Source organism: Hordeum vulgare, chromosome 3H (genome assembly GCF_904849725.1).
Source record: "Hordeum vulgare subsp. vulgare chromosome 3H, MorexV3_pseudomolecules_assembly, whole genome shotgun sequence".
Lineage (NCBI taxonomy): Eukaryota > Viridiplantae > Streptophyta > Magnoliopsida > Poales > Poaceae > Hordeum > Hordeum vulgare.
In genome coordinates this window covers 231,198,177-231,217,833 of record NC_058520.1, presented here as the reverse complement: position 1 = coordinate 231,217,833, position 19,657 = coordinate 231,198,177, and the positions used below count along the sequence as shown (strand labels likewise).

Genomic DNA, 19,657 nt, shown 5'->3' with positions numbered 1-19,657 from the left:
GTGCAACTGGCCCACCTGCTGGTGGAGCTCCGGCGAGGAGGTCCTTGGGGCGATCGGGGCGGGCCTGCAGCAGCGGAAGCTGTCAACTCCTGTGGCTGTGAGCTCTGTTTGTTCCCTTGATAGAGAAGAAAAAAACAAGAGAGAGATTAGAGGAGGAAGGAGATGGGAAGGAGCAGGAGGAATGACAGAGAGCACGAGACGACGGTTCGGCTCACCGGCGGGAGGACGAGGCAGGGCGGAGGAGGCTTCGAGCGGCATTGGCGTCCATGGCCGTTTGCCTGTTCCTGGCTCAGGGAGAGAGATGAGACAAAGGGAAAATTCAGAGAGGAAAACAGGGGGAGAGAAGCAACCGAGAGATGATGACTCTGGAGATCCTACGAGCGGCATGGAGGAGCTAGCTGGAGGAGAGGAGGGTGGCCTGCCGAGGCTGACCGAGGGGTGGTGCTCGAGGGCGACCTCGTGGTCGAGCCAGGAGCCCACAAGGAGGCGCAGCTGGTTCGAGGCTGCTCGGGGCAGCTCCATGCGGCAGGGCAGTGCGTGTGCGACGACGCTCTCAGACGCGGGGCTCGCAGGGAGGCCGAGGCGCCGGAAGGAGGCACCACCTCAACGGGCTTGGACTGCTGCTGCTGCTGTTGGAGGCGCGACTGCGGGAGGCCAAAGCTCCTCGTGGCTGCTGGATGGAAGAATGGACGAGGGGAAGCGTTGGTTGGTGTGGGTTGGAACCCGAGGGAGATTTGGTGGAACGGCGGCGGCTGCGGATGGGACTTGGTAGGCTAGGGTCTAGGGTTTGCTCGGGTTTCTTAAATAAATAGCATGATTGACTAGGTTTGAACCATCCGATCTAAATCGGACGGTTGCGATTAAATAGGTTACGGGGTTCAACTGAAAAACCGATGACGCTTTGCGGTAAAACGGGTTGATCCGGTTCCAATGATCACGATCGCGCGGTTCGGTTCCGAGGCACGTTTCGGGCTAGGTTGCGGGCAGGTTGGTGCATTGTGGAGAGGGCCTAGGTAGAGACGAGAGGGAAAATAGGCAACCCGGCGATAGAGTTTTTTTAAAACACCGAAAACGTCCAACGATAGACCGAATACGGTGCCGCTACGGTCGACCGTTCGGGTACCAGACGGACTCCGATCGCGACGAAACTTGACAGGCGGCCTACCTATATTAAAATAACACCGCACGTCAAATCTCAACCCGATCAGAGAAAGTTTTACGCACACTTTTAAAACAGGGTTTCGACGATGCCGCGGGCACGTGCGTGTGTGGTCAGGCTCAGAACGGATAACAACGAGAACCGGCAACTACTAACGGATGCAAGTTTTGAAAACGGGCGGCAACGGGATGCCGATGCGATGCAGATGATGCGCATGATGCGATGATGATGCGACAAAAGAAAATAGACACCCGACGAAAACGGAAAGAGAAGGGAATCTTCTGGAACGTCGGCATCGGGCTGTCACATCTCCCCACTTCACAAGCAAAGGACATGATCCTGGTAGTAGTGGACGGGTTCACCAAATACAGTCATTTCATTGCCATGAAACACCCCATAACTGTCACTACTGTTGCAAAAGCCTTCACTGAAAATATCTTCAAACTACATGGCCTCCCATCAGTTATTGTTACTGACACAGACAGGATATTCACAAGTCACCTTTGGCAAGAATTGTTCAAGAAACTGGGCATTAAACTCCACATGAGCACATCCTATCATCCTCAGACTGATGGACAGACAGGAAGAGTTAACCAATGCTTGGAGAATTGCTTGAGATGCATGTCTTTCTTACAACCACAAAAGTGGCTCCATTGGCTCCCACTAGCCGAGTGGTGGTACAACACTAGTTATCACTCCTCACTACAGCTCACACCTTTCCAAGCTCTGTATAACAGACCACCAAATATGTTGTCAGAAGCTGCCTTATATCCTGCTGATCTAGCCCAGGAATTTTCCTCCATTCTCAACGCAGAGCAGATTGCAGCCCAGATCAAAGGAAACCTGCTCAAGGCTCAGGAAAGGATGAAGATGTATGCTGACAGAAAAAGATCAGAAAGGACATTGGAAGTAGGAGACATGGTATACTTAAAGTTGCAACCCTACAGGCATACAACACTTAGCTTGCACAGATGCCTCAAGTTGCATTCTAAGTACTATGGGCCCTTCAGAATCATCCAAAAAGTTGGACCTGTAGCTTACAAGTTGTTGTTACCTGAGCACTGCAAATTACACCCTACATTCCATGTCAGTCAACTCAAAAAGCACCTTGGACCTCAAGCAATCCCAAACCCCAACCTGCCACTACTACACACTGATGGAACAATCCTGTTAAAACCTGAGAAACTCTTGGAGAGAAAACTGATCCCAAGAGTGCAAGGTGATATTCAGATTCCAGTGGTTAGGTGGCTGATCAAATGGACTAACTGGGAGGAGAAAGATGCTACATGGGAGGATGTCTCCTTCATAGAGAAAGTCTTTCCAGCATTCCAGCCCTGAGGACAGGTCTGGTGTTACTCGGGGGGAACTGTCAGGACCCAAGGTATGCTGGTGTTGATCAAGTCTGATTCGAACGTGAAGATGGCGGGAAGCAACCGAAGCCGTCCATCAAGGATCCAACGCGGGACAAGCCATCGTACCGATTCACTTTAAGTGGAGCCGCGGGAGCCGTCGATCCTTGATCTTGCGGTGATAGTACCCCCGAGCGTCCATGTCGCTCTTCCGGCACGATCACCTTTTCTTTTTCTTCTTCTCTAGCTTTGCCGTCCCTCTTCTCTTTTTAAGGCTATAAAAGCCATGATCCGAGCTCGAGTGGACTATCTTATCTTTTTTAGGGTTTCCCCCTCTACGCCGCCAGTGTTTCTGGCTGGACTTTGTAATATAACTTGACCTCCGGCCTTAATTCAGTGAGTAAAGTGGCTTGCTCGAGCAGAATTTCCCCTGTTTCTACTCCTCTATAATCAGGGCATGACAAGCGGACACATCGAGCCAAGGAGAAGGTATACCCCAATCTCCTCCTCTTACTACCGCTAACCATGTGATCCAGCCATCAGTGGGTACTTCACGTCGGGGCGGGTGAGCAGGGAAGGGTTAGGAGGCCGGCACGACGTGCTAACGAGCAACGAGTTCAGCGGCGCTCTCCATATGATCGGGTTGCTCTCTTTCTCCTCCTCGCTGTTGCGCTCTCTCTTCATTTGGATTGCCTCTCCTTCTTCACTGGTGGTGTGCTCTTGTCTGCTGCAATAGTGTCCATACTCTAGATGGTACTATTGGTTGAGATTCGTTCTCCTTTGTAGACCTTGTTGTTTACCCTTATGTTTCCTACGCCCTGCTGATTTCGTGTTCTTCTTTTTGTCTCCTTCGTTTTCCTACACCCTGCTGATTTGGTGTTCTTCTTTTTGTCTCCTTCATGCGTAGGTTGATTATATCCTCTCTCCACCATCGCACCGTTCTGCCTTTGGCGATTCATTGAGGTGACACCCCGCTCCATTTTCTTGCGTGCAAGATGTTTGATGAAATGTGTATTTGCTAACCTTTTTTTTTTCTTTCAATTCATTTTGCTTGTTGGTCATCCTTGGTCTTATAATCTTTCTTTCCTTCTTTCCTAGCCTGCTTCTCCTTTCCAGGTCTGGTAAATGGACCGTTCTTCTGCTTTTATCTGTGGATTACTATACGTTTACATGTCCATGCACCGTTCCACATCATGCTTGTGCTCCGACTGCTTCATCTCCGTTTATATAGCAGGTTTTAGGATCTCATGATGGTTCTGCTACTCAAGGTTTGCTTCCTTTCTTTCTAGCTCAATGCTTATTCTTTTTTTTGCGGGGAAGCTACATGCTTATTCTTTTGAGCTACATGCATGTTTTCTTTTTGCTGATGGAAATTCAGTTATATTTATCAGTAGCATCTCAATGTTTAGCTTATTCTTTCGAGCCGCGTGCTTCTTTAGTGTGGCCTTCTCTTTTTTTATGGAACGAGTGTGCCTTCTCTAAACTAACAATCATCTTATTTGTTGTTCTAAATAATTACTGCAGGATGGAGCAGCATGAATAGAAGAAATCTACAGCCAATTTCTATTGGCTGTGGCATCTTCTGCTAGCAGTACCTCTACACAACAGCATGCTAAGGTTGATTCTTGCAATAAAGAACACAAGTCTTGCATCATTCACAAAAAAACTTATAGGCTTAGATAATTTCTTAATCTTGCACGGTTCTCACCAATGAGATTAATACCAGTGTGATTCACTGGTCCAAAAGCTCTATTTCTTAATATGTTTTTGCATGATGCTACCAATAATGTAGGCATTTATGCTTAGTTTTGACTTGGGTACAAAAAAAAGAGCTTGCTGACATATATAAGAGAATAGGCTACACATTCTACAATTGAATCAGATTGTTAAACTAAACCACAGTGATGTACTCTTTGCCGCTGAGTTATTGCAATGCAACTGAAAATAAGGGGAAAGCAAGCATCATCCTGACATTTAAATTATCTCATATTTGTGGAGGAAAGTTGCATAGTTAGCTATTGCAAAATACTATTTGAACTCTTCTATGGTCTATTTGTTCTCTATATATTTTCTAGAATTTCTCCATGATGGCAGTTTCCACCTGGAAAAACGATCTAGGCTGGCGACCCAGTTTTTGTTCAAATGTAGTTTGAACTTGAGCAAGGGCATGGTAGCATGCTCATCTAATTTTTTTACTTAAGGTGGTTACACTTTCCTACTTTTTTGTTGAAAGAGAGTGAATCCAGTCATGAACTATAGCAGTATTTCTGTTTACTGAATTTCATTTTGCAGTTTTTCCATATACATCACTCATTCTGTTGAATGTTTATTCAAATGTGCCTGATGTTTTTATTTTTAGGTCTCTCAAAACTAATAGATGTTGATCTCGAATCAGTTAGGAGGTTGAAGGTGGTAGCTTGCTGAACTCTCATTTTGGGGGGAAATCTGGAGATGTCTTGGTATGGAGTTTTGTGATCAACTTGCTCCAGCATAAATAGTCTTTCTAGACTAATTGTTTGTCATAGTTACTGACAAACAATTAGCCTAAAAAGACTATCTATGTTGTTTAGTAAAGATATTTAGATAGTTGCATAGACAGGCATGGTTGTGTGAGGAAATTATCTTCCCTGATATGTTTTCAAATTCTATTTAGTATACATGTTTGCCTTTATCATCTTTAGGTTGAGATATGGGTTTGGGTTTCAAAGGTATTTATGATGATTGTTTGCATGGTGAGTCATGTCATCGATGTGCTTTGTGTATTCATGATTCGAACTCTTCGTTGGGTTTATATATATCTATATGAATTTGTTTTTGAATGGCCCATGATTCTTATTTTATTTTAAACACTTCTCCTAGGAAAATTGATATCCAACTGTATATATATCCAGTCACGTTGGGGTAGACTATACTCTGACCAATTTCCTTTTTTGTTTTATACAGTTTGTACAATATCTAAAGCTGGTGCCCTATTGATCTGTCGATCAAGATTTATTCCCTCCTTTCTTACTAGCTGATGCGTTATATTGTGTTGCGGGTTCTAAAAGTATTAATGATTACTGTTTGCATGGAAGGTTGTGTTAACTATGTTCTTTGCATATTCATGATTCAAACTGTTTTTTGGGTAATTTAGTGTAGATATTTTTGTCCTCAGAATCTTGATATCCAGCTGTATCAGTATATTATAGTTTGTGTTTTTCCCCTCCAACTATATATATCCAGTCAGGTTGGGATAGTTTATGAGTATTCTTAGTGCGGAACCAATGACAGTGCTCATTTCATTAAATGACAGACATGCCAACCTTGTGCCATTTGACTCTATGTTACCCGAATAAGATAACAAAATATGCACGCTCAAGTATATAGTTAAAACCTACTTGTACTAACGAGGTAAAACAATTTTCATCTTAAAGTGTTTGCTCAAGAATAAAATTATTGAAAAAATGCAAATATTTTCAATGCGCACACGGTTTATATATGGATCTCTGCACCATTTGGCGCAACAGGTTATCTAGTACTCCAAAATGCCAAGCATGATACATATCACGGATAGATGATGGCCTGGGCACACGACCAGGAGAGAAAACCGGCAAGAACACCACCGCTAACAAAAAAATACATATACATGTGTCAACAAATGAAAGAATTACCACCAGAAAAACAAATGAAAGAATTACCACCAGAACTTGGAGATCACCACAGCCAGGCTAGCTTAGCGTGTTTTATATTTCTATCTCTCTATATATATACAGAATAACAAACTGAGCTACGCAGAAGTTCGATTAGGACAAAATTTGACACACGCCGGTAGAAGTCCAATCAGGACTCCACATTAGTGGATGTCAAGCAAATCACATGCCAAATCAAATAAAGAGAAGTTAGTTTTTAACTATTACCCGTCTATCTCTATTTCTTCTGGCCCCAAGACCTAACTCAGGTTTGTTTCAAAGGCACACACATGTACATGGTGTCTGACCTCACTGAGAAAGAACAAACACCAAATTTAATTCACAATGTACAAAGACGAGAAGTAAAACTATCATCATGTGTATCCAAATTAGCTTTGACACAACAGTCCTGCAGGGAAGACCAAGTAGATGATTCAGTTCCCCCGAAAAAATATAATTGATGATTCAGTTATGTGAAGCAAATGGTGGCTCTTGAAAGGGCCAAAAACAGGGAAACCAAGAAGCGAAAATGCAAACTGTGATTGACCAAACACAACAGTTATGCCAGACATGATTATTGAACTATAATGTTTAATGGTTTCTATACAATGTAATATAACGAGGGAATTCATCTCAAAATAGGTATAATGTATTCATCAATCAGCATACGCCTCAAACAGAGAAACCATGAATCACATGATCAGCTAAAGTTGGCATACATTGTTACAATCATCTCAACAGATAGTGTACAGAGAGTGATGCAAGGGCTTTCAATCATCTTTCTGATGCAGAGCACGAGGACTATTACCATTAAGTGCTGCATGATACACACGCTTTTCAGCCAGCCCAAGATTAGAAAGAACTAAATTACCCTGCAGGAAAAGGTTTGTTTTATGGTAACACCATGGTAGATTATTAAATGAACATAAAAGCATGTTCAAGCCAAGGGAATATGAAGAATACCTCAGTCGCAAGCAATTTTCTGACGTTGCTGGCATAGACTGTAGGATCCTGCTTTTCTTGCTCAGAAGGATAGTATACAGGCAAGCGAACCACCTCCATGTAGTTTGCAAACTGACAGAGGAGCAAAAACACATGACGTGCCTGCAGGTTGTGATGAGACAAAATGTAAATTTTGTTTCAGAATTCAACTAATCAAGACGAGAGACTATATTATACAGTATGTTAGTACAGAAGATATAAATAAACGCACCACAAAAAATATACCGGAAACAGAGTTTACCAGTTCACATGCCACATACTTCTGGGAAGTAAAGTAAAGTAACCATATTTAATTGTAGGGTTGTTTCGTACCAAAATAAAAATAAAAATAACCATTGCTATTTCATGCACAGTACGAAGTAAGAATATATTTCTAGAAGTGTTGATGTATCAATTTATCAAACTAGAGAAAGTTTAGAGTAAGAAAGTAGCAGCCTTGTTTCAACACGAAAGATGATACGTTGCTGAACATGGAAAATAAGGATGTGAGAAGTTTGAGAAAAAGTAATCACTGCAAGATCCTACATGGGACAAAGTGCTACACTTTCTTTTTGAGATTATTAGTAACCCATACAAAATCCACATAGAAGGTTCCAACATATTGCACATGCATACCTGCGCCTACTTGCAAGTCCTATACTACCATTAAATTAAATGCTAGTCTGTAATTGATTCTTACCCCATCCATGGAGTCCCAGGCTGGACTAAATCTCCTGTAAGGATATCTCAAAATTACAGGTTGCAATGGTGCCCTTGCAAGAAAGGCTCCTGTCTTAAATGGGAGAAGGTAATCCCCATTCGTAGTAGTACCCTCTGACAAAAGATGAAAAACGGGACTATAAACAACAAAAGACATGTTTTTAAAACTACAAACATAACATAGTTGAGGCTGAAAACATCCCTATTCGTAGTAGTAACCTCTGAGAAAAGAAGAAGAAACAGGACTATAAACAAAGGAAAGACATAATTTTTAGAGCTACAAACATGACAAAAATGAGGTTGAAAACTGAAAGAGCACACCGAAGCAATGGGAAAGAACTTATAGCTCGTAATCAAGCATATTTTCATCATAATATACTCAAATAGTCTAAGTTAAGACGAGACATAGGATGATTACATAATAAAGGATTCAAAAATACAAAGGTGAATATGATTCTAAAATACCAGAGATGTCAACTCTTCGCGAAACCTCACACTTGAGTGGAATACTCAACCATATATGTTACCAATAAAAATCAGTTTTTTTCTAGGTAGTACTTTTTCCTATTTACTATTCATAATGGGTCCACGTGGAACAATGTTTGAAAAATCCATGTCCGTTATACATAAAAACGAGTGTACACTAACCAGGAAAGAGTAACATCATAGAGGAATTCTCGTCTTGAGAAACCTCATGGAGCCTTTCAGTTACAGCACCTACACATAGTATGAACAGTTAAGTCAAAAGCGAAGAAAGCTACTCCCTCCGTCCCATATTAATTGACGCTCAAACAAATGAATCTAGCACTATAGGTACATCCGTTTGATCGTCAATTAATATGACACGGAGGGGGTACAAGACATTAAATGTTGAACCCTAACTATTAATAAAATAATGCCATGTTGAAAAGAATCCACACCGCAGAACAAACAAAATAAGGAGTCCATAAAGAGAGATCTGTGAAGGACTGGAATATCACCAAAGAACTAGCCATGGACAGGGGTGCATGGAAGTTAGCCATCCACGCGGCGGAGAGCGACGAGCAACCAAGGGGGGGGGGGGGCAATTTCAAACTAAAAACAAAATGTGAACAGAAACAAATGCAGCTCACAGCCTAGTCTTACTGATAGGAGCAAGACTCCTACCAGGGCGTGGCCTTAGGTTATAGGGGTGGAAGGAGGGTTGGCGAGGCTGGGGGCGCGGCCGACGGCGCTGGGGCGCCGTGATCGCGCGAGGGGATGGAGCTGCTGCGGCGGCTAGGGTTTAGGGTTTCCCGACAGAAGCCGAGTAAATAGGTTTGCTACTTCTTAATCTCCAAAACAGGTCTTTACATGAGTATATATAATCTCCTAGCTGCTAATAAAAATACGATAAGTGGGCCAAGCCCCTAACTGCTATTGGGCCTAACTGCCCGTAGCCCGGCGGCGGCTATAATGCATTTCGGTCATAACATCTCTCCCCGCCTGCGCAAAAATGCCGTCGAAACTCCTCGAGCTGCTCCCAAGTGGCGTCCTCCTCCGGAAGGCCTTGCCACTGGATCAAAAGGCGCCAAACACCGCGCTCGGCTGGGCCTTCAACACCTTCTCTGGACCTGGAAGGAGATGGTCGTCGGCGGCTGGTGGAAGAGCCAGCGAGGTCGCCGGCGGGTCACCACGGAAAGGCTTCAACAACCCCACATGGAAGACATCATGGATGCGGGCGTCTGGCGGCAACTGGAGCCGGTAGGCGACGCTGCCGATGCACTCCAACACCGCCCGGCGTAACGCGGTCCGAGTTTGCGCTTGGCCCGCGGGTCAAGGGACTGCGTGGTGTGGTGGAGGAGCCACAACCACACTTAATCGCCCACCGCAAACTCCGCCTCGCGGTGATGGGCGTCGTAGTATTTCTTGGACATCTGTTGGGCTTGGAGAAGACGCTGACGCACCTCGGCAAGGATCTCATCCCTGCTGCGGAGAAGCTTGCCTGCCGCCTTGGTCTGAGCCGCCCCCGCTTGGAACGGAAGAATGGGCGATGGAGAACGACTGTAGACCACCTCAAACGGAGTGGCACGCAGGGCGGAGTGGTAGGAGGTGTTGTAGCAATACTCTGCCCAAGCGAGCCAGTCCACCCAGGCGCGTGGGCGATCACCTGTAACACAGCGTAAGTACATAGCAATCACCTTGTTAACCGCCTCCGACTGGCCGTTGGTCTGCGGATGGAACGTCGTGCTCAGCCGCAACTTGACGCCCGCCATCCAGAAAAGATCACGCCAAACATGGTCGGTAAACACCGGGTCGCGGTCGCTGACGACCGACGAGGGAAACCCGTGGAGACAGACTATTCCGTCAAAGAAGGCGCACGCGACGGAGGTGGCGGTGTAGGGGTGGCCGAGCGCGATGAAGTGTGTGTACTTGGAGAAGCAGTCCACCACCGTGAGAATGACGGACTTGCCGCCCACCTTGGGAAGACCCTCAATGAAATCCATGGAGATGTCAGTCCAGACCTGCGAGGGTACCTCAAGGGGCTGTAGTAGTCCCGCCAGCTGCAGCATGTCGGTCTTGTTGCGTTGACAAGTCACGCAGGACCGCACCCAATCCTGCACCAGCGCACGGTCACCAGGGATGAAGAAGTCGGCGCGAAGGCGGTGAAGCGTCTTCCGCACCCCCTCGTGGTCGGCCGAGTGTGCGAGGAGCAAACTATGGTGATGAAGGTTGCCGTGGTCCGACACAAAGAGGCGTCGCCCGTGGAGGAGCAAGTCGTCGTCCAGGCGCCACGGCGCAGGCAGCACGCCCTCCTGGAGCTGCTGTCGAAGCAGCTGTGCGTCCGCCGCGGACGTTGTGGCTCGGCGGATGTCGTCCATGAAGGCGAACAAGGGTCCGGAGCGGGTGCAGAGTGCAGCCCCCTCGGTATCACTGGTGCCTGCAGCATGATCGGTGTCGCGGCGGCACAGCGCATCCGCCACGGTGTTGAGGCGGCCCTGCCGGTATTCGACGATGAAGTCAAATCCAAAGAGCTTGTTGATCCACTGCTACCGTGGAACGGTGGAAAGTCGCTGGTCAAACAGGAACTTGAGGCTGTAGTGATCTGTGCGGATAAGAAACGGCCGCCCCCACAGATATGGCCGCCAGTGACGCACCGCCTGCACCAACCCGATGAGCTCCCGTTCGTAAGCAGCGAGCTTGTGATGGCATGCAGCGAACGGTCGACTGAAGAAAGCGAGGGGTCCTGCACCATGAACAGCCTGTCAAAATCCGGCATCTGGAGAACTGGCCCAGTCGTGAGCGCCTGCTTCAGGGTCTGAAAGGCCTCAGCCGCGTCGGTGTCCCAGGCGAAAGCGTTGCACCGCAGTAGCCGGGTAAGCGGGGCCGCAATGAGCCCAAACTCCCGAATGAATTTTCGGTAGTAGTCGGCGAGGCCCAAGAACCCTCGGAGAGCCCGCGGCAACTGCGACGTCGGCCAGGTGGCGACGACGGCGACCTTGTCCGCGTCCATGGCAACACCCTCCGCCGAGATGACATGTCCGAGATAAGCAACGGACGGTGTGCCAAACAAGCACTTCGAGCGCTTGAGGTACAGGTGGTGCGCCCGAAGCTCGTTAAGGACGATGGCAATGTGTTGCAGGTGCTCCGCCCACGACGAACTGTAGATGAGGATGTCATCGAAGAAAACGAGCACAAACCGTCGTAAGTAGGGTCGTAGGACGTCGTTCATCAATGCCTAAAACGTCACCGGGGCATGACCAAGAACTCGAAGTGGCCATGATGAGTACGAAAGGCCGTCATCACGATGTCGCCCGGGTGCATCTGCACCTGGTGATAGCCGGAGCGGATGTCGAGCTTGGTGAAGAAGCAGGCCCCGTGTAGCTCGCCAGCTCGTCCAGGAGTTCCTCGACAACCGGAATAGGAAATTTATCCTTGGATGTCTTGATGTTGAGAGCCCAATAGTCAATGCAAAAGCACCATGTGCCATCGGTCTTACAGACGAGGAGCACCGGTGCCGAGAACGGTGAGGTGATCTGTCTGATAATGCCTTGGGCAAGCATTTCCGCTCCGGTTCATCTTTCTGCAGCTAGGGGTAGCGGTACGGACGGACGGCAACTGGTGGTGTGCCCGACAGCAGGTGAATGCGATGGTCGTAGGCTCGGACCGGCGGGAGCCCCTGTGGCGCCTCGAAGAGGTCGCTATGCTGCTGCAAGAGCCGGTCCAACAGGAGTTGTGCAAAGTCGGCGGAGGTTGTCGTCAGCTACGGATGAGGGCTCGCGGCGGTGACGCCCCCCACACCCTCCCAGCGGACGCGGCGGCCCAGGCGCCAAAAGATCATTGTCATCGCGTCGAAATCCCAGAGAACGGGACCCAGGGTGTGCAGAAAATCAACGCCAAGGATGACATCAAAACAGCCCAAGTTGACGCCAACACACGTGATGGAGAAGTGCTCATCACCGATGGCGAGAGGAACATCTCGAGCAATACCCTGGCAGTGGAGGCGGTCACCGTTGGCCACGGTAATCCGGAGGTGCTCCCCGCCAGTCGGATGTAGCGCGAGACGACGCATAGTGGACCCCGACAGGAAGTTATGGGTGGAGCCCGTATCCAGTAACGTCAGGAGGCGCTCGCCATTGATCGTCACCGGCAGCATCATGGTCTTCTCCGTTCGGATACCCGCGAGCGCGTGAAGAGAGACCACAAAGGCGTCCGCATGAGCGGCCCCTGCGGCGTCCTCCCCGCCAGGCGGAACGGCAACGTCTTCGAGCGCAGCGGTGGCGGCGTCCTCCTCAACGTAGTCTGCAGCCTCGAGGTAGAAGAGCCGCGGGCAAACATGCCCTGGTGACGGTGCTCGAGTTACTCGGCCAGCGGAACGGGCGCACCGCAGCCGCGGCAGGGGGTGCCGCAATGGCCGGGGGCCGATTCGGCGCGGGAGGTGGCGGTCAGGAAACTGGGCGAGTGGCCCGCGATGTAGACGCATGTTGCATGGCCGTCGGGCGATGATCGAAAGCGCGGGCGTAGTACATGGCCGTCTAAAGGTCTTGTGGCCCGCGCATCTCCACGTCCACGCGGATGTGGTCGGGCAGACCACCCACGAAGAGCTCAGCCAGCTGGCGGCTCGAGACGCCGGGGACGTGGCACGCCAGGGCTTGAAAGCGGTCGGCGAAGTCTTGCACCGTTGAGAGGAAAGGCATGCACCCCAGCTCGGCCAGGCGGTTGCCGCGGACCGCAGGCCCGAAGCGCAAGAGGCAGAGCTCACGGAAGCGCTCCCATGAAGGCATGCCGCCCTCGTCCTGTTCGAGGGCGTAGTACCATGTCTGAGCAGCACCCAGTAAGTGGTACGAGGCAATCCAGGTGCGGTCGGACGCGAGCGTGCGCTGCCCCCGAAAAAACTGCTCGCGTTGGTTGAGCCAGCTCAGGGGGTCGACGGTGCCGTCGTAGGTGGCGAACTCGACCTTGGAGAAACGCGGCGGCTGTTGAGCGTGAAAGGCGAACGAATGTGCGCCCTCAACTCCGAACAGCGAGGACGACGAAGCCGAAAAAGCAGGCGTCAGAGAGCCACCATGGAAGAGGGGTCCATCTACAGCACGTATGGGACGGTGGCGCCGGAGGACCCGCCGTACAGCATGGCCTGGTGCGACGACACCGGCGGCTGGAGGTGCGGCTGAACCGGGGCCGTCGTGTAAACCGGCCCAAGGGACCCGGCGAGCCACGTCGGTAACGGAGACCGCGACGGGGGAAACCGGACCTGGTGGATGCGGACCCCCGGGGCCGAGGACGCCCCCGAGCCGGCAGCCGTTGTTCCCTGGGAGGAAGGGGCGGCCAAGAACGGTGGCGGCGGCAACTGCTGGGACGCCGCGGTGGTGGCGAAGGCGTCGGGCAGCTACAGGGCATAGGGGCCCGAGGGGAAGGTGCGGATGCCCGCAACCGCCTGCCCGAGCTCCTGGAGCGCAGCCGTCATCTCCTCCGGTATGAAGACGAAGGGCTCGGCGACGGGTGGCTGCCCGGCGGCCGAGGCGATCGGCCCCGAGAGGGCCGGCAACATGGTGGTGACTGGTGGTTGCTCGGAGGCGGTGGGCTGAGGAGCGGACATGATCGCACCCGAGACAGCTGATACCAGATTGATAGGAGCAAGACTCCTACCAGGGCGTGGCCTTAGGTTATAGGGGTGGAAGGAGCGTTGGCGAGGCTGGGGGCGCGGACGACGGCGCAGGGCGCCGTGATCGCGCGAGGGGAAAGAGCCGCGGCGGCGGTTAGGGTTTAGGGTTTCCCGGAAGAAGCCGAGCAAATAGGTTTGCTACTTCTTAATCTCCAAAACAGGTCTTTACATGAGTATATATAATCTCCTAGCTGCTAATAAAAATACGATATGGGCCAAGCCCCTAACTGCTATTGGGCCTAACTGCTCGTAGCCCGCCGGTGGCTATAATGCACGTCGGTCATAAGACTTACCCATGGGAAGTGCAATGCAGAGAGGCTGGTTCAAACCCAAAACCTCTTGGCACAAAAATAGATGTGGTCACAACATAAACTGGAACAAAATATATAGCTTATATACATCTATCTATATAGCTAGTTCACACAGAAACATGGTAAGACCAACATACCTGGTATTGTGGACAATTAGTGTTAGCGAGTGCTCCATAATGACTGACCAAAAGAAGTGCTCTATGGCCATAACGGTAGAATACACCGGACTGACCAAGAGGCGACTACAGAGCACAGCAGCCAACGCCCGACACCAAGAAGGAAAACATGCAGGAGCAGCAGCAAGCAGCCGGTGCTCGGGGCGGCGGCCCGGAGGGACGGAGGGTGGAGGTGGTTGGCAACCGCCAACCCGAGCAGCAGGCGGAGGACGGCGGCGGTTGGCAGCAATGGTGACTGGTAAGCGGCGGTTGGTAGTCGAGTCCAAGACCTAGGCGTCATCCATGGCGATTTGGGGGAAAGAGAAAGATTTCTGTACATTTGGGGAAAGGAGAAGGAGGAGAGACGAGCATGTGTTGGTCGTGGGGGAGCTTGTCGGTTCGTTGGGCTGGAGCTTGGGAGGGAGGGGTGTATTTCTCAATTTTGGAGGGGGGGGGGGGGGGGGGGTTGCCCCCCTTTGGCCTCCAAGAGGCTCTGATGTGTCAGAACCATGAAATGGTTTAGGAGATCTTATGGTTTTCAGCTCTAACCTACCCCAACTTGCTTGGGACAAAAGGCTTAGGCCTGTTTGGAACCATCCAGATTATATAATCCAGTTTTTATAATCTATTTTGTCTCCAAACAGGACAGTTTATGGTGTAGATTATAAAAACTAGATAGATAGATTATTAAAAACTCATAATCTACTCCACCCCAGCTAAAATCAGATTATGGATTGCTAATGACCTATTACCCTTGTAAAGTTGGAGATAATTACATTCCTACCACCCCACCCTCCTCTTCAAAAAAATAAACAAAGGGTAGACAGGTCATTATGCAATGTAAAACCTGGATTACAGTTTATATAATCTGGCCTCCAAACATGCCCACTTAGATTATTTTTATAAACCAGATTATATAATTTATCTCCATAATCCAGACTATCATAATCTATTGTGGTTCCAAACAGGGCCTTAGTCGTTGTTGCAATAAAAATCCACGCCATATTTGAAGCAGTACCAAAAATAAGCATTTCGGTAATGGACATATTTTTAGAAAACTGAGAATAACGAGTAAGATAACTAAAATGACATCAATGAATGCATGTCAATGGATACCTGAGACACCTTTAGAATCTGAACATCTGGATTCTCGTTGAACAAAAATACACCCAAGACATTTGCTGCAATCAAGAGAAAAATACTCTCAATATATTATTATGCAAGATTGACATAAATAGAAAATATTAAGCTCATAGAAACTTTTAAAGTGAAATGAAAAAAACAAATAAGGCTATCTTTTCACATATTGTCTTAATAAAGCACTCTCTACAAACACTAATAAGAAGAAAAAAGTTACCTTATGAGACCAATCAACGGCAACTTCGACACTGAGTTCTACAAAGAATAATAAAGCAACAAGGCATTTGGATTAAAAAGATGCAGGTAAAATTAAAAGTAATTGTGCACAAATAATTTTGCAGCGAAGTCACTGTATCAACAAAAATGACATTTTCTTTGGTACCTTAGCAACAAAACTCGGAGAAGAAGCTGACATATGATAAAGAATGTCCACATATGACACATGATTAGATACAATCGCCCCTGGTCTTTCCAGTTCTTCAGAGTGATCTTTAGGTACATCCTGAACAAAATATTATACTAACATGACACGGGAACCAGGAAGCAAAGTTATAGTTCAGTCACATGCACACATGTCATGTGGGGGCAGCAGTATAAGCTGTGGGACCACCGCTATGTAGCACCAGGCCAGTCGGCAGCACAGCTAGGCTTGTACTGCCTGCCTTGCCCCCCAAGTTAGGTTTCTTTTACAATTTCCAAAGGTAGAGTTTCTATCCCTTATGGATTAGATTAATTTGAGGGTGTCTCAATCTACGTAAGGAGAACCCGGCTACTCCTCAAGTGAACGTTTAAGACCAAACAAATTTTAGTAGAGGGAGGGGGCGGTACCCTTATTAGCATCAGGAGACCCAGGGCGGCTTGCCCCTGCCCCTAGTCATGGGTCACAAAACGCAAGAGAGGTGATATACAATGCTTGTACAAGACAGTACATGAAAATCGCCTTCTTGCTCGCGAATTTTAGGCCCCGACCTAACCCTCCCACGCCGCCCCGCCGAGGCGACGGGGGGAACCTTATATCTCCACCGCCAGTCGCCTCCTCCTGCCTCCCCCTCCCTAGCCGGCGCCCAAGGGCGCGGACAGGCGAAGCCCAACCGGTGCGGGCGGCAGAGGGGCGTCTTCTTCCTCTCTCACGATGGGGCGGCGCGGGCCGGCCTCCTTAGGCCTGGGCGCGACACAAGGCACTGCAACGCCGCGGCTCGCTGGCGTGGGGTGCCTGCGTGGATGATGCGGCGACGTGGAGGATTTCTTGGCGGAGGCGACCCAGGGCGGTGGCCCTCGATGGTGGTGGCAAGTGAAACGCCTCTCACGACGGCATGGCACGGCGATGTCCGTGTCCAAGGCGGATCTGCATCGGCGATCTAGTGACTTTGGCTCCGGATTAGACCGGATCAACGATGGTGACAAGCGCGTGGAATTCCTCTCGGCGGCTCTCGCGGTTTGGCGAGGTGGGTTGGCGGCCCTCCTCCCAAGCTCCAGTGGTGGCACACGCAGGCAGTGGCCGGTGTGCCAAGGCTCCCATGGTGGCAATGCGGTTGTGGATGGTCGCCGGATCTGGTTGGCCAGATATGGAGCTTTGAAGGCGGTCTGGACGGTGCACATGTTGTCGGTTGGATGCTCATGGGACAGATCCGCGTGGAAACCTGGTCTCTGACCGGTGGTGACGAAGCTGGTGATGGTGACGCCCTCGGCGTTATTTCCTTCTTGAAGGCATCATCGAGGTGAAGCTCCCAACTCCTTCCGCTACCTCCGGGGGAAACCCAAGATCGATCGATCGAATGACGGCGGCGCACTTGTGCCATTCCCTCCTTGGGGGCGTCATTCTTGGAGGTGTGCGCTTGAGGGACCCATGGACGTTTCCAGCGGTGGAGCAGCATTCCATGTGATGCATCGACAACGTAGAGTCTCGACGGCAAGGCGCGGCAGGGACTCGGCAACGGATGTGTGATGATGAACGCGCGTGGGGAGGAGGTGTTGCCTGGCGCCGTGGGGGTGTCAACGACAAGCCTGGCAAGGTTGATGCGTCAGTACCTGCTCTAAAGATGGATCAGTAGAAGATGGCCGTGACGACCTATGAGTGCGTCGGACCGGTTTGCGTCCCAAACCCGGTATTTGGCTTGGTCGGGGCATCCGGCTTTAGATGTTAGGTATTTGTGCGATGTCTGGTTGGTATTAGGCTCGGACTATCGGCAGCCTTTCATCAAGTGAATATGAGTAGCGACAGATGTTGCTAAGATGCTGGCTTCAAACTTCCTGGTGTACTAAATTAAATGGCTGCATACATCTTCCAGATGCAGAGGCTGGGGGTCATCCTCCTTTTCAGCAAAAAAGACAGTAAATGAAGAAGATTGCAGGAAACAATTGGCATTTTGGTACCTACAATTTTTTCCAACAAAACTAAAATACTACCCAAGACGTTTCTAAAGAAAAGAGGCACTCATGACCAACTTAAGCTTCCGCATTCTGCATTCATGAAGAATCCAAGACATGTTGCAACCATTTAGTTTAGGTTTCACACTAAAAACATGTCTGCTAATTTCAAGTTATGATAAAGCTTTATTAGAATACTTAAATAGATCTTAACATGTAGGGAATATGACAGCAATTCAACTTCCAGTCCGATGAAGAGTTGATCCAATGGATCTGCCCAGGAGCATTCTTTTTCTTAGCAACATAATAAAACTGTACTTTGCGTATGAGGTTATAACAGGCATCTTTAAGCCATATAGAGGAGTTTAACCACAATTGTTCAAGCACTATGTTTAATGGAGGAACACTCATTCGTCCATTTGCAGTTGCAGCATATTTTAATGCTTATCACCGCATACTGCATGTTCCAAATTTTGCTTGCACTTACATACAAAGAGACCAAAACCGGCAACCAATTGATATAGCACAGTTCTCACGCCCATATGAGAGATGCTGCATTGCAAACATTCCCAGATCAGCAGCGAATACTCATCTAGCAAATAGCCACACACATTATGCGATTCACCATAGTTACCACAACTTACAGCACCCAGAACAGCTCTAGTCCTACGCTGTCACGCACACCTCGGTATCAGAACACACACTCTTTCAAACCAGTGCCATGGTCGCCGATCACGACATATTCATGTAATGTGGGACCCCACTAGCAAGTACTGTACGTAGGGAAACAACCAGGACACATCGGCTAAATATAAATTACAAGGTGACAGAGGAAGGTCGCATACTGACCTCGGCATTGGGGAAGCTTCGATCGGACACGGGGATCCAGTAGAACCCGAACACGAAGAGCATCGCCCGCGACAACACGCGGCCAGCACGCAGCACGGCCTCCCTCTTCAATCCCTGTAGGCGGGGACGTCCCTCTCCCACTCCGCCCGCGAACAGCGTGCACACACGGCACACGAGGTAGTAGGCGACGACCAGGAGCATCCCTGCGATGAGACGGAGCGGGAGGAGGACGACGCCGGCGAGCACTAACCGTGCCACCTGCGCCGAAGAAAGCGGCCCACGGCCCATCGGCCCGTACGCATCCCGGCGCGCATAGGGCGCGTACCTGATATCCAGTTCCTCCTCCTCCTCCTCAGCGGGCGCGCCGGAGAGGAGCGGCCGCACTGCCTCTCCACCGCCATCGCCGCCTTCAGGGTGGGAAGGCGCGGCGGTGGTGGTGTCGACGGCCATTGGGGATTGAGGCGAGTGGAGAGAGACGGGAAGCCGAGATCGGCGCGATGGGCGAGCCGAGATCGGCTTGTGTTTTTACGGGTTTGTGTCCGGTAGTTTGATCGGCGCGTTGCCGCAGGAAAGGGTGGACGGTGACGTGGGAGAAGTGGGCCGTCAGATCTACATCTGACGGTATTAGCGGAACTTCGGCCTTCTTTTTTTGAACACGGCCTTTTTCTTTCTTTTGGCACATTTATTCATCAAGAGTAAAATGCATCATAAGTAAGTCCTAGGGCACGTTCTTTTCACCCAGGATTCTACATAACCAAGAATCTCGAAAATTCTCTCTTCTTCCAAAATCTATCGTCGAGTTCTTTCCGAATTATAGTTTGAGATTCTGAAAAGTGT

General features: G+C 49.5%; 2 protein-coding genes and 1 long non-coding RNA gene across 9 annotated transcripts in view; 1 reads left to right on the top strand and 2 right to left on the bottom strand.

Moving 5' to 3' along the window:
• LOC123443577 (basic salivary proline-rich protein 2-like) overlaps nt 1-761 on the bottom strand; it is a 36,974-nt gene extending 36,213 nt beyond the window's left edge. For 3 of the 5 annotated variants that reach the window (XM_045120003.1, XR_006630731.1, XR_006630732.1), the window contains exons 1-2: nt 216-761; nt 16-115 (exon numbers count right to left, since the gene is read on the bottom strand). In XM_045120003.1, coding sequence (XP_044975938.1) covers nt 16-115; nt 216-522 — 407 coding nt within the window. In that variant the 5' untranslated portion in view covers nt 523-761. The remainder of the gene's footprint in view (nt 1-15; nt 116-215) is intronic. The other 2 variants (XR_006630733.1, XR_006630735.1) reach the window with 2 other exon arrangements.
• Nucleotides 762-2,770: 2,009 nt separating this feature from the next.
• Nucleotides 2,771-5,751, top strand: LOC123443576. Of its 2 annotated transcripts, none has more exons than XR_006630729.1 (7): nt 2,771-3,150; nt 3,416-3,471; nt 3,607-3,624; nt 3,743-3,776; nt 4,033-4,125; nt 4,868-4,967; nt 5,452-5,751. It is a non-coding gene; the product is annotated as an uncharacterized LOC123443576 (long non-coding RNA). The 2 variants fall into 2 exon arrangements; XR_006630730.1 differs by lacking the exon at nt 2,771-3,150 and adding an exon at nt 3,160-3,261.
• Nucleotides 5,752-6,220: 469 nt separating this feature from the next.
• LOC123443575 (lysophospholipid acyltransferase LPEAT1-like) lies at nt 6,221-19,353 on the bottom strand. Of its 2 annotated transcripts, XM_045120002.1 has the most exons (9): nt 18,821-19,353; nt 15,987-16,106; nt 15,822-15,859; nt 15,581-15,645; nt 8,526-8,594; nt 7,858-7,991; nt 7,140-7,280; nt 6,985-7,048; nt 6,221-6,585 (listed from the first exon to the last, which is right to left on the bottom strand). In XM_045120002.1, exons 1-9 carry the CDS (start codon nt 19,268-19,270, stop codon nt 6,566-6,568), a joined length of 1,101 nt encoding a protein of 366 aa, XP_044975937.1. In that variant the 5' UTR covers nt 19,271-19,353; the 3' UTR covers nt 6,221-6,565. The 2 variants fall into 2 exon arrangements, with proteins under 2 accessions (XP_044975937.1, XP_044975936.1); XM_045120001.1 differs by lacking the exon at nt 6,221-6,585 and having other exon boundaries at nt 6,719-7,048.
• Nucleotides 19,354-19,657: the final 304 nt, after the last annotated feature.

Coding starts and splice junctions, on each gene's coding strand:
- LOC123443575 (XM_045120001.1), bottom strand. CDS start 19,270: ATGGCCGTCGACACCACCACCGCCGCGCCTTCCCACCCTGAAGGCGGC. Junction 15,646..15,821: donor CCGTTGATTGGTCTCATAAG/GTAACTTTTTTC, acceptor TCTTGATTGCAG/CAAATGTCTTGGGTGTATTT. Junction 7,992..8,525: donor TATGATGTTACTCTTTCCTG/GTTAGTGTACAC, acceptor ATCTTTTGTCAG/AGGGTACTACTACGAATGGG.